The sequence below is a fragment of the Typopeltis vanoorti genome, chromosome 1 (assembly GCF_054136105.1).
Source record: "Typopeltis vanoorti isolate ZY-2024b chromosome 1, IOZ_Tvanoo_1.0, whole genome shotgun sequence".
Taxonomy (NCBI): domain Eukaryota; kingdom Metazoa; phylum Arthropoda; class Arachnida; order Uropygi; family Thelyphonidae; genus Typopeltis; species Typopeltis vanoorti.
This window is the reverse complement of record NC_143549.1, coordinates 147775792-147790130: the sequence shown is the minus strand read 5'-3', so window position 1 is coordinate 147790130 and position 14339 is coordinate 147775792. Positions and strand designations below refer to the sequence as shown.

General features: G+C 32.0%; 1 protein-coding gene across 3 annotated transcripts in view; it reads right to left on the bottom strand.

The window, feature by feature from the left end:
* Positions 1-863: 863 nt before the first annotated feature.
* LOC150110524 (transmembrane anterior posterior transformation protein 1 homolog) overlaps positions 864-14339 on the bottom strand; it is a 222130-nt gene continuing 208654 nt past the window's right edge. For all 3 annotated transcript variants that reach the window (XM_090399604.1, XM_090399611.1, XM_090399621.1), the window contains one exon: positions 864-6224. In XM_090399604.1, the coding sequence (XP_090255730.1) occupies positions 5876-6224 (349 nt within the window). In that variant the 3' untranslated portion in view covers positions 864-5875. The remainder of the gene's footprint in view (positions 6225-14339) is intronic.

The window sequence follows — 14339 nt, the reverse complement described above, 5'->3', positions numbered from 1 at the left end:
AATTTCACTAGTTTTGTGGATAGTACTTTTCCACTCAAGAAAAGGTGCACTACTACTATTACTACAAAGTCAAATCAGAATAGGACTCTACTTCTAATACAACTGCCAACATTATATTATAAATCCCAAATCCATTCACAACCTTAGAATATCACGCACATTTGGAATGGTGTGCCTAAAACCTCTAAGAATGGCTGGTGCTATCCAGAAGAGATCAATTCAATTAATTGGTAACCACTGTTATGGGTATTAGTTTTCCACCTTATGTCACTTCTATAGGTTAGATATTTCCATGATCAATGTTTGTATTTACCATCAATTGGCCACTTTCTTTCAAGACTGTAAGAATACAAGCAGCTACTTGTCAACCTGAGCTTTAAACCTACCAAACCGATTTCTGTTTCTCCTATTCCATTCCATCTATCTTTCATCTTTGGAACAGTCTCCTTCATTCAATTTTCCTCTAAAAAGCTACAATCTTCAGATGTTTTCAAAAAAACATGTCAACACGCCCACAGCACTTATGTGTTTATAGGTTTTTGCAAGTTTTGTGTGTGGATATGACATTTAAAAAATCAGATAGGAAGTTCTGTGACTTCTGATATGATTGTGTATATAGATATCATTTGGTATGCAAGCTTGTTTCTATATACTGACTGAGAAAGTTTCTTTATCATTGATCAGGAAAAACAGGATAAGTAAACAGGTTTGGTTTATGTATCACAAACCAAAAAATCAATCAATAATAATAAAATATATAAATTTTTCATAAGATTATTTACTCCTTTACACAAACAGAACTGACTTAATTTCATAAAACAATTATACAGAAAAAGAAAGATTTACTATATATGTCTGAAAAAATTACATTCCAATCAAATATAAAAAAAATATGCTTTATCTCAGTTCCTTACAACAAGGTATTGCATCCAAAATAGCAATGTTACAGATAGTAAAACAGTAATGCATTAAATGCTTCACAATTTTCCTGTTAATTTCTAAAAAAAAAATAATAATAATAATATATAAATATAAGAGAATTTTAAAACATTAAAGGATCCTTATTTTTATCAGTATTGTATGTAGAGGTTTGACATAATATTTGTAAACATACTATGCAATTATACAATAATTTACTGCACATCATTTTTCCTCAGGAACAATCATTCACTCTTATTTACAAAAGAAAGTCCTTACATTTCAAATAAAAATCTTTTTCAAATGCTTAACACATAATAAGCTTCTTTAGATTCTACTTAAGCCCTCAATGATACGAGTGGGAGAGAGGTCTCGAAAGTTCTGATAAACACCTAGTACAAAAATGATATTAAAGCAACTGATATAACCACAAGAAAGTTCATATCTTAAAACTGTTTAACCCCCATGTTTCATCAAATTCTAATAATTTGTTCTTCTTTTAGTGTGTGTGTGTGTATATATATATATATATATATATATATATATATATATATAAAAAGACATAAAATTAATTAATTTTTGTTCTAGGCAGTTATCAGAACTTTCTAGACTTTCCTCATAGTAAAATATTAAGGATATGTTCAGTTCAACAATGTCTCAAAATAGAAGGGATTTATTCTATACACAAAAATTTTTAATTCTGAAAGGTTTTCAGTGTGCATCTTTTAAGCAATTGCACATGACATTCTGAATTACTATACTTCGATACTTCTAGATATATAAGCAAAAAGATTTAAAAAAAAAAACAACAACTAAGAATCAGCTGGCTAAACCTGAAATTGTGGTAAAGGAGTGAAGTTATAAAGGAATTTTATGTAATAGTAAACTTTGATTTAAAAAAAAAAACTATATGCTTAATTGAAGCTTTTTTATTTTTTTTTTTTATTAAACTTTAGTTAAGCATAGAGTTTTCTTTTCATCATGAAGAGCATATAATTGACCATATTTCAGATTGTAAATAATGCAAGAAAAAAAGAATATTATTTTTTGCCATGTAGAATTAATCTGTAATATTACAAATATTTTAAATTAATTTTTAAGGTTGATCCTCCAGGAATTAGAACTGTTCTCACCAGAGCATATTACCAAGTCATGTTTTAAAAAAAAAACATAGTGCTATTAAAAATTGCCAATGAGCTATAAATAAATAAAAGGCTGAAATATTTGTAAACATCCCAGTATTTGTGCACAGCAGAAAATTTCTCTTATGTTTAGGATACTAATACCCACTTAAAAATTAAATTAAAGAAAGAAGATTTTTTGTTTGCTTTGGTGATATTCAGATGAATGGATTTTGAAATAATCATAACCAATTAAATCCAATGAGAATTTTTATGTTATTATAACATAGCAAGCATGATGAGATTGAAAAAGCTTAACATTATACAACTGCATATTGTAATTTTGGGAAAACAATGAAGTATGAATGAAGAGGAAAGTGAGTTGTAAAGAATTAATCACTATTTGAATTTTGAAGAAAGTATGAAAATTATAGAAGGATTCAGATGAACAACATAATGAAAGTATCTACAGAAAAAAGAAAATTACAAAACAAAAATGGTGTATGTGTGCAGCAAATCTGTAAAAATTACCACAAAATGTGAAGAAAAGAAGCACATAATTTGTATATAAACAGTTGTTCAAAAGTGGAGTATAGAATGTTTAGCTTTATTGGATTATGTAATAAATAAGATGTGTTTATGATAAGAAAGAAACTCTTCAGATTATTAAAATAAAAGGCATGAAATGGCAAGATATTTTTTTCCTTTGAGAAATCTAATGATTAAGTTTAATAATATTGAAGTTAACTACATTCTCTCCTCTTGAAGAATGGTAAGTTATTAATTTTTTCATGTGTCTCATCCATAAAAGGTAAGCCTATATATAGTACATTAGTACTGTTAGCAGAATAGGAATTTCTTTTATAATTATTATTTTTTTTTTTACATAATCTGGAAACTCTGCTACAGACATCAAGGATGAAAGTTTTTCAAGCCACTTCAGGCATCCAATAAGTAGTCAGTAGCCTCACATCAAGCAATGGAATTCATCACCCACTTAAATCCAGGTAATCACAAACATCCATGATTGTAGTGGAAATTGAAACTGAAACCTGCTTGGATGGAGAGTGAGTAAGTCAACTATATGGCTAATCAAGCCAGAAATCTGAGAATTGAGTGAGGTATTATCATATAGGCATCCCCATGAAAATCTGAAGACTATGCATGAGGCCAACTATAACCATTATTCACAGGATACATATCAAAAACTCTCATTGAAGTCATTCTCCAACACAGCACTCATCTCTGGCAAATGAGTTCAATTTAATTTGCCATTCTCCAAACAAAAATTCCAGCACTCACACCCCTAATCGCAATCTTACACAACTTTAGGAGCGATCTATTCTTTTCCATCCTATAATGCAGTGAAAAAATTTCTTCTGTATTTATCCTTTAACCCCACCCCCTCCTTTTTTTTTCTGCCTATCAATTAAATTTTGCAACTCACAATCGATTCCTCATAAAAAGCATTCCAATGTCCTAACCTACTCTGATCATGCACCTCTGAATCTTTATTCCCAAGAAATCCAGGCAATCAAATCTATATACATATGTGATTAATTGAAACCTTATAATAAGGATAAAAACTTTATTTCTATTTTCACTGCCTTTTTCAGCTTCCGAGTGATCTATTTCGTCCACTTCAGCAATATGCTCTATGAATGTCATCTACCCTCTATTAAAATCATAGCCTTAACGATATGTCTGCACGCCATAAGGTTTATTGTGAAACAGAAATGCAATACACAATGTGCTACCATTACTAAAATCATAGTTGTAGCTAATAAAAGATCACAATTATGAAAAATAAAAAAAGCACAAATAAGTAGTGTAGGAGCATTCTGGCTTCAATTAAAAAAATCTGTAGATTAAAACCATCCATGCACGCACACAAAGATTCCAGGATGGAAACTGATACAACCACATAAGGCAGAAAATAATTCATGAGAAAAACTTGCTGAAGTGGTTTATGAAAAACAGTGAAAACCTACCAATAGCATACTTAGCTATTGGTAGGTTTTCTACTACCAATAGCATACTTAGCAGACTAAATTAAAAACCAATTTTCTGCTGATTTATAGCCAAGTCAGCTTGCTAAAAAGCAGCCATAATGTTAAGATTTTACCACCAACATTTGGCATATACCTTCAAAAATGGTACACAATACTATCTTGGATCAGTACAATTAAGATTTCAATGTTTTCTATTAACAATTTTCTTCTCTTGCTTTTGTTAAGACTGATGTAATGGAAATGTTCCTAACTGCATCACTCCATTTATATCTTGGTTATATTCTGAGTATTTCTTATTTCAAACTAGGTTTTGCTACACTTCCCACTCTGTTTCAGTGATGATACCACTTTAGTCTCTTTCATATTTTTTCCCCCTTAATCTTCAAATTTAATGTACTTATATTACTGATGTCATCTGTTTACTTCTCTAATTTTCTCCAATAGCATCTCTTGTATCTGCTGAACTGTTTTATTTCTAATTCAACTCTCAGATCAATATATATTAAAACTGATTTGAATACTGTCTTGTACACTAACATCTTGGTGTTTTAGCTTATCTCTCTCTTATTCTATATCAATTTATTCCAATGGATCCCCAACCTTGGTATTTCCAGATTTAATTTCCTATATTTGTTAAGTATGGTGTTTAAGCAACAAGAGTATTATTTGTTTCATAAGATTACTGTGGATTGAGAATGGAGATGAAGTTTCTGTTTTCCTACCTATTTTCATAATTGTAAATTAAAACTTATTTAAAAAAATAATAATAATTTGCATCACTATCTTCTGTTTGTTCGCTTCAGCATTTTATTAAAACAAGACAATTTAATCACAAAAGCCAAATGAGGAAATCTGAAATATCTACCTTTTGAACAAAAAAAGAGTAGAGATTGTATTCTGGTATTCTCAAAAATTAAATAAAAAGACAGCTATCTAAAGGACATTAAACTTAAATATTTAAAATAGAACTCTTATGATCTAACATGTTCACACCAATACCAATGAAAAGTTGAATATTTCAAAAACAAAACTGGTTGTGACATTTGAAATATAAGGACGTTTTTTTTTCCCTTTCAGATGAAAAGAATTTGGAGACAACAATCATTTTGTTACACCAACCTTCTATTTTGAAGTAGCCATAATACAAAATTAACTTCTTAAACTTAACCAAAGAAAATTAATTGCACACTCCAACACAATCAAATACCATTATTACATTTTAAAACAGTTAGTAAGCAAAGCTAAAAACTGTAAAATATAAAATATTCTGACCTAAAATATTATTAAAGATAAACTGGCTCATAAAATATTTAAGGCATATTAAGATAATTTTTTTTTTTTTTTTTCAAATCTCAATAGAATATATATTCTAATGATTACACATTCCATATTCTTATTTCTTGTAGATGTTCCCTAATTTATGAACTTCCAAAATTTTTAAAACGTAAATAGAATTTTTGTAGCACACACAACCATATTACAATCACTAAATCTGAAACAAAATTTTCACAGAAAAATTAGAAAAGGCATTAAAGAATTAAAATGAAGTAAGAAAGGATGCATTTTCTTTAAGAATGATGAGATGATTTTTTTTTTTTTTTAAACTGATATGTTCGCAATATAAATGTGTCATGGGAGAGTGGTCAAAAACAGTCCCAAAAAAATATGATTAATACTTTCTGCAAAATTCAAAAAACTGTACAATATACAGAGGTTCTTTTTGAAAGTCTTGTGAAACCTCTCAGTCAAATAAATGGCAAATGATGTCACATTTAATAAATAGTCAAAATATACACATGTGCTCAAATAATTATGTTTATCCTCTCAGGTATTTACAGAACTCTGTGAAACTTCAACCTTTTCTTGAAGGGAGACTCTTCTTTTTATAGGTTCTTTTGGTATTCGCAAGATTCCACCAAATGTACTGGTAGCTTTCCACCTTGTGCCATCAGTTTGACTGGCATCAAATTGTCCATCTCCTGTAAACACTGAATCATTCATTCCAAGACTGTTTAAGCTAACTGTACTATTAGAAAACATAGGATTTGGCTCCATAGCTTCCTGTAATAATTCAGCCTGTGCTGCAATATCAGCTAAACTTGAAGATATACTTGGATTTGGGCTATGAGGCATACTTTTCACCTTGGTAACTGCTTGTGGTATATCTTCCATACTGAAAAAAAAAAAGTTTTCTATGAAATCAGTACTGAAATTATGAGCATGATTTAATAAACAGATCTGACTGTTATCAGGTTAATAAGATCACATGATCCAACTAATATCTTAATCTGTACATCATAAAAATATCATACAATGTACCCATATGTACAGAAAACTTTCTGTAATATCGCATCAATGAAAATCTTAAGAAATAATCATCGACATATGATTATTTGTTGATTGCTTATAAAGTAACCAACATGACCTGCAATCCATGACAGTGAGGTAGGGACAAAAGACCTGTATGTTGAAAGGAAAGAAATTATATGCTTCTTTCCTTACCAAAGGTGAAACCACAATATAATTAACATACTGAAGTTTCTGCCATGATTTATGAAAGGGTATAAATTATTTATAACACTATAATATTTCTTTAAATTATTTATAACACTATATTTATTTCTATAATATTCATTAATTGTTATCCAACAAAATTGTGTTTTAAATATTTCAACTAGTTTGTCAAATGATTTTTAAAACCAGAATATCAAAACTACTAAAAAAAAAACTACATTAAACTGCTATCAAAACTGCAATTCATATTCATCTAATTAATAAACTTTATACTGACTAATTAATATAATGCACACTATATAAAAATTGTCAAAAACAAAAATGTAGATCACACTACATATTAATTTCAAAAGAAACTTTACACTTAATTCTATGCGAATTGGTTATCAAATATACAATGTTAATGTTTCTTCTCTTGACCAATCAGTGTTTTTCATTTGTTTCTTCATTAAGAATCTGTTAATGCATAGCATTTCATACATATGAAATAAAGGTAATGTGTGTGTGTGTGTGCATGTGCAAATGTGGAACTTCCTAATATTCTGTAATTCATGTATACGGACTATCATACAGTTATGCTGTAACATCATTCAACAGCCGAGGGATGCACCCAGTGATTCGTCATTTGTTTAGAAGGATATGGTGCTAATGTTTATGCTTGTGATAGTTATTTTTGTGTGTGTGTGTGTGTGTGTGTATGTGCGCACACACACACAAAAAAAAAACTATCACAAGATTAAACATTAGCACCATATCCTTCTAAACAAAAGACAAATCACTGGGTGTATCCCTCAACTGCTGAATGCTGTTATAGCATAATTGTATGATAGTTCGCATATACATGTGTGTATTATGTATGAATATATGGCCACTTGCATACAACAGAAAAAAAAAATGAAAGGTTCAAAGGGAGCAAAGGATATTCAATATATGACAACCTCTCTTCCCCAATCTCACTCCCACATGGTTGATTATTTAGACTTAAGTGCTGGTTTGAACTTGTATGCTGCTCTTCTTCTCCTCAGCCTCTATGTCTGCACCTCTTTCACAATCTCACTTTCACTTCCACATGGTCGACTATTTAGACTTGCATGATGACTTGAACTCTTCATAATTCCGCTCGTTTCAAATCTTTAATCCAAAATTTAGTTTTAGTTAATAATGATATCATGGTAAGCTTTGATATCACCTCTCTTCTTACCAATATCCCTCTTTCTGGTACTTTAAATTTATTAAAAAATTTAGATAATACAGATGAAATAGCAACAACAATTCACAGTGCAGATCCCTTAACTTCCCCATTGCCAAAACACCTTTGTGGGCAGGTGCATTGGCCTGATGAAAGATGATTTTTTTCCTTTGCAAACCAGGTCTTTTCTCACAAATTTTTTCAGCTAGTCTGGTTAAAAGATCGGAATAATATTTCCCGGTTATTGTTTTACCCTTTTCAAGATAATTAATAAACAAAATGCCTTTAGCATCCCAAAACACCAATGCCATGACCTTTCCTGCTGATGGGACCGATAACTGGCTTCTATCCACTGTTTTGACTGCTGCTGTTTGGATTCTGGTGTGTAATGGTGAATCCAGTCTTATCAATAGTAATAAATCGACTCCCAAAATCAGTTTCATTCTTGTTAAAATGCTCCAAGCACTGTTTAGAGATTTTCATGTAAGTGCGTTTTTGATCTGCTGTGAGCAAGTGAGGCACCCATCTTGCACAAAGCATTTTCATTTGCAATTCTATACGCAAAATATATCCTACACATTCTTTTGAAATGCCTATAGTCTCAACAATTTCACACACTCTCAGACTGAATTCTCCTTTATTTGCCAGACCTTCTTGTCTGGTTATATGGCTTAAAAAAAAAAAAAAAAAAAAAAAAAAAAAAAAAAAAAAAAACAGTTCCTCACATCCCTCTCTCAACATGGTGACTATAGTAATGGCATCATTTTTTTTTTTTTTGTCTAGGGCACCTTGGAAAAAATAACCAAAACTCTAAAAAAAAGTACAATCTCTGCACTCATTCAACCCTCATCTGAAGCTGGCTGGCTGGCTGCTTTATCCACTCTCCCAAAGATCCTCTATCTCCTCTCTCTGTATCAGGTGTTTACAGGGTTCCTTGTTCTTGCAACTTATCATATTATAGTCAAACTGGGAGATCAGCAAACATTAGCCCAGAAGAACATAAAAAAACACATCTGTCACCATAAGTACGGTCAGTTAGGTCTACCTGACTATGCCTCAGATACCTTGCACAGACTCAAATGGGAGAAAACTACTATGTTTCACCACAACAAATATGAAAGAATTTTTTTTTTTTAAATCAGCAACAGATTTAAAAAACCAACTTAGTCTTAATAAATATGGTTGTATTAAACTTCTCAAGATTTGGGAAACTTTAATTCTTAGGCATCTGCCCAACAGCTACAGTTAGCCAAGAACATCCATAGAGGACATCCCCCTTCATAGAAGAACTTTAAGCTTTCAGTCTAACCCTTTCCACTTATTTTGTGCAATTTTGCATGCATTTTTATTAATATTGTTTCCCTGATGATGTCTCAGTGACCAAGACGAAAAAATATAGACTGATTTATTTGTACTGTTTTTATTCCATTAAACTTTATGACTTCCACATGGTGAACACCTGGAGTGTGAGCAACCAAGAGGAAGATTGGTGTCAGTCCCTGGTGCAAAGTTTGTCAGGTACAGATGAGAGAAGTGAAACCGTTTAGGGCCACAGTCAACATGCTCTGAGAAAGGCCTAAGTCTTCATTATGGCAGGGTGGCAGGGATGAAAGATCTATGACTAGGAGTCTCAAAGGCCAACAGCAGCAGCCAGAACCTTAGTCAGCAGAGGTTACTGCTAACATCATTTGAAACACAAAATGGTATAGCCTCATCACCAAACTAGGCTGAGGATAGTTAGTAACCAACTTAACTGGATAGAGCTAGTTACTAACTCACCAGAATAGAAGAAACTGAAGTGTCACTCTAGAAAATAACCTGAATAGATCAATGGATATGAATAAGAAAAGAAAAAGAAAATAAACAAAGATAGCTGGAATGTTGACATTGCTACTTGGGATGTCAGAAGCATTTATGACAAACATCAAAAACTAGACAAAACTCTAATCAAAAGAAATATCAAATTAGCAGTAACAACAGAAGCAAAGACAAAAAAAAATGCAAAATCAGGAGTGATGATTCTTCTTTATAAATCACTCAAGCAAAATATCACACATTAGAAACATAACAGTGAATGAATCTATAATCAAGATTGCAAATAAATTGTGGCTTCTTATTATTGGTATCTATATACCAGAGAATGGAAGAGAAGAGGATAACGATACCTTCTATTCAGATTTGTAAAAAATAAGATATTTCTGAATGACTATGTTTTAATAATGAGAAATTTTAATGCGAATAGAAAACATTCCGCTTGGTAAAAACAGGAATGAAAGGTGAAGCCATGTGTAATAGGAATAGACACAGACTAGAGATTTCTCTTATACATAATAATTTAATTAAAAAAACCTCCAAGATGGTTAAAATTCCCTAAACTGCTTCTAAAAAGTTGGAGTCTAAAAAAAAATTTTTTTTAGACTCCAACTTTTAGATAACAGAGTACTAATTATCTCTATTCACAAAGAATAAATAGAAAACTACAGAAAATAAAATAAAGTGAAGAAACAGAATAAAAAGTAAATAAATACAAAATCACTAGAAGCAGTAAGCTGAAAGATGCACAAAAAAAGACACATAGGATCACCTTATAGCAAAAATGAAGTAAAGAGACCAAATATATACAAAACATTAAGAACAATGAAATAATTTAAAGTTAATCTTGAAATAATAAAAAGGTAAAACTTGGCTTGGCTTCCTCCAAAAATTATGGTAAGATCATAATAAAAAACAAACTGATATATAACTAACTAAACAAAGGAAGAAATATTACAAGAAATCTATCAAACAATACATCAAAGTGAATTAGAAAAACTCCTGAGAAAATCACATTAATATAGAGCTTATGAAATATGTAGGCATTCAGTTTGTCATACTGTTAAAATATTTATCATTATCTGGGAACAAGGAAAAATATACCAGAAAGCTAGAATAAAGCCATTATCATTCCTGTCTATATAAAAAAGTGATAAATCTGACTATTAAAACTATATGTAAGCCTAAGTCTCCTAAATACTGGTTACAGCTGACTCTCACTAATGCAAACACACCTTTATAATAAACTCCTTGACTAAAACTACTGCAAAGTCTCAACCAAAGACCCATAAAAGCTATTCTTGTTGTTCTCATGAGTCCACCATAGTGCATAAATTATACACACAAATATTAACTTGAACATCAAATCATGTGCAGAAGATAAGATTTGTAAAGAACAAAATGAATTCTGAAAAGGATGATCACACAGTGACTCAGATTATTTTAAAAATTAATGAAAAGCATTGTGAATTCGACATAGAAACACAATTCACAAATTACCAAAAGTGTTTGACAAAGTCATAAGGAATGGCTCACATTACAGAAGCTAAACATTGCAAATCACTTTCAGCAATAAATAATATATTGCAAAGCAATCAGGTATAAGACTATAAGAACCAATGAAGTTACAGAATGGAAATCAATAAACAGAGGAGTCCATCAAGGATGCCCATTGTAACCAATCATATTTAATAATACAGATGAAATAGCAAAAAAAGAAGAAAAAAAAATCTACTCTATAATATAAAATGATAAGCCTTTTTGTGTTACGTTTTGAAACTCAGGACTACCCTGAGTGGGCTATGGGGGAGGGGGCAGAACCCCCTTTCGAGTCTTCAAAATTAGAGTCGTCAGAATTCAAGGAGAACCGGCCTACCAGTCCGGAACTTGGAGGGTGGGTGTGCCATAGGCGTCAGGGGCGGAGCCCCCTAGTATATATATATAAAACAGAAATGAAACTGGATCATGGAACTACACTTAAGATCTTACTGTTTGCTAATAACCAAATCATGACAGCAAAAACTGAAGATGAATTCCAAAGATCAACATTTTCTTAAACATAATTGCCAAAAAACTTGGAAGTTCTTCAAAAGGTCATGAAAAAAATCATGGCCTACACCATGGGACAAAAAGAGCACAGAAATACATAAAGAACTAAAAAAAAGTGAATCGGAAAATTGGACTCATTAATGGACTCAGTAACAGATAAAATATACAAATATGAGGGATGTTCGAAAAGTTTGGCAAAAAAAATGAGTTAAACACACTTTTTTTTGGAAAAAATCATATTTATTCCTTTATTTCTCAACATAGTCTCCATTGAGGTCTACACATTTGGTCCAGTGAGTTTCCAATTTTTTCATCCCATCTAAAAAGTAGGATTTGTCAAATTGTGCAAAATAGTCACTGACAGCCTTGATGACATCCTTATTCGAAGAAAAATTTTTCTCGCCGAATCAAATTGTTAAGTTTGGGAACAAGAAGAAGTCACATGGGGCCAATTCCGGAGAATATGGTGAATGTGGAACCAATTCGAACCTCAATTCATCCAATTTTGCCATTGCGACACTGATGTGTGGGACGTTGCACTGTCTTGATGAAAGAGCACTTTTTTGGGTTCTTTCATCAAGACAACGCACAAGAAAAAATGGCCAATCTTGGTTGTTTTTTCTTCAGTTCTTCTTTTAAACAAAACAATGACGCATAATAGACTCCTGTTATTGTCTTGCCCTTTTCCAAGTCTACCATGATAATTCCTTGGGATTCCAAAAAAACAGTGGCCATCACCTTCCCAGCTGACAAAACAGTCTTTGCTTTTTTTGGTGCTCTTTCACTGGGCATTGTCCACTGTTTTGACTGCTGCTTAGACTCAGGTGTGTAGTGGTGGATCCAAGTTTCATCTACAGTCACGAATCGACGCAAAAAATCCTGCGAACTGCGATTAAACATTGCCAAACACTGCGTTAAAATGTCTTTTCGCATGTGTTTTTGATCAAAAGCCAACAATTGGGACACTCATCATGCACACAGCTTTTTCATGAATCCCGTTCAGCTGAGATGCCTACAATCTCAGCAATCTCACACACTTTCACTCAGCAGTCTTCCATAACAATACCAATGATTTTGTCAATCATTTCCTTCACAGTGACCTCAGTCGGGTGTCTGGAGCGCACTTCATCTTCGATGGAGATGAAGATAAATAAATAGTCTTTAATGCTCGTGCAGAGTCCCCATGAACTGCATCTAACTCGGTTTTGATCTGTGCAGCCGCCCACTTCTTCAAATAAGTGTTTTATCACTGCAAAATGGAGAAAAACGAAACTCATTTTTCTTCCTTTTTATGAAAAATGTGAACATAGTCATTTTAAATGTTTGCCAAATGAGAACTATGCATCACACGTGGCTAAAATTTTGCAGGGGTCATGAAAAAGATGATACATGCCGACGCTGGCATGAATGAACGAATTGTGTCATGTGTCATTAGAAATTTACCAAACTTTTCAAACAGCCCTCGCACAGAAAGAAATGAATCAAATGTTAATGAAAAAATAAAAGAAAAATGGACATTTCAAAACTATTCCAAAATATACTCTGATATAAGAGTACAGAAGTCAAGGATGACCAAGGAAAAGACAGAATGAGATCACAGCAGGCCAATGGACTAAATCCCTGAAAGAATGAATGACAAAAAAAAGTTAAAAGAACTCCTCCTTTTCATTTGTTTGTTATTTAGGATTTTTTTAAAACAAAAGCTGAATAATAACAGTGTGTGAAGTAGTTTTAATTGAGAGATATCATGTCACAAGATGGATAAGCCTTCAGTGGCATGTCACTATTAAACGACATTACTTCATAATCTGCCATACAGCAAGTAAATTACAACAAAACTGCAAGAATTAGAGAAATGATGTTCTAAGAAAGATTTTTTATGCTAATATACTTAAGAAGAAGCTAAGGAAATTCACAGAAGACAAAATTCGTAAAATGTAAAACTAGATTCAAGTCAATTAAAGATTGCTAATATAGGTGAATATGGTGGTTTTCTTTTCTTCTTTTCTTTTCTTTTCTTTTTCTTTACTTCGAGACCATCACACCCAAAAATTGATGGACAACTACGCAAAGATGAAAATATAGAAGTTGAAGAAGAACTTGGATACCCAGCAGCAAATGTTCAACAAGCAAAGAACACAGCACCACAGCACTGTCAAAGCCAGCTTTGTGGTAAGCGAAAAAAATCGCTAAGCATTCTAAGTCATTTGGTGAAGGAGAATTTATCAAAGAATGTCTGCTGGATGTTGCAAGTATAATATGTCCTGAAAAGAAAAAAGACTTCAAGAATATTCATTTGTCGAGACATACTGTTGTCTGATGGATAGAAATTATGGCTGATGATATCAAAAAAAGTTTAAAAGAGAAGATTGCTAGGTTGGAAGCATTTTCAATTGCTTTGGATGACAGCCCCAATGCCTCCGATACAGCACAACTAGCAATATTTATTCAAGGAGTTGATGTGGATTTCAACATCACAGAAGAATTATTTGCACTTCGGCTGTTAAAAGGAACAACTACCGGTGAAGATATATTTGAAACAGTCAACACAGTCTTCGAGAGATTTGGGCTTAAATGGAGTTCACTATCTGGCATATGCACTGATGGAGCCCCTGCAATGGTTGGTGCACAGAAGGGATTTATTGGAATAGTTCATGAAAGAGCAATAGAACTACAGATCCATCTGGAAAATTTAACAAATTTTCACTGCATTATCCACCAACA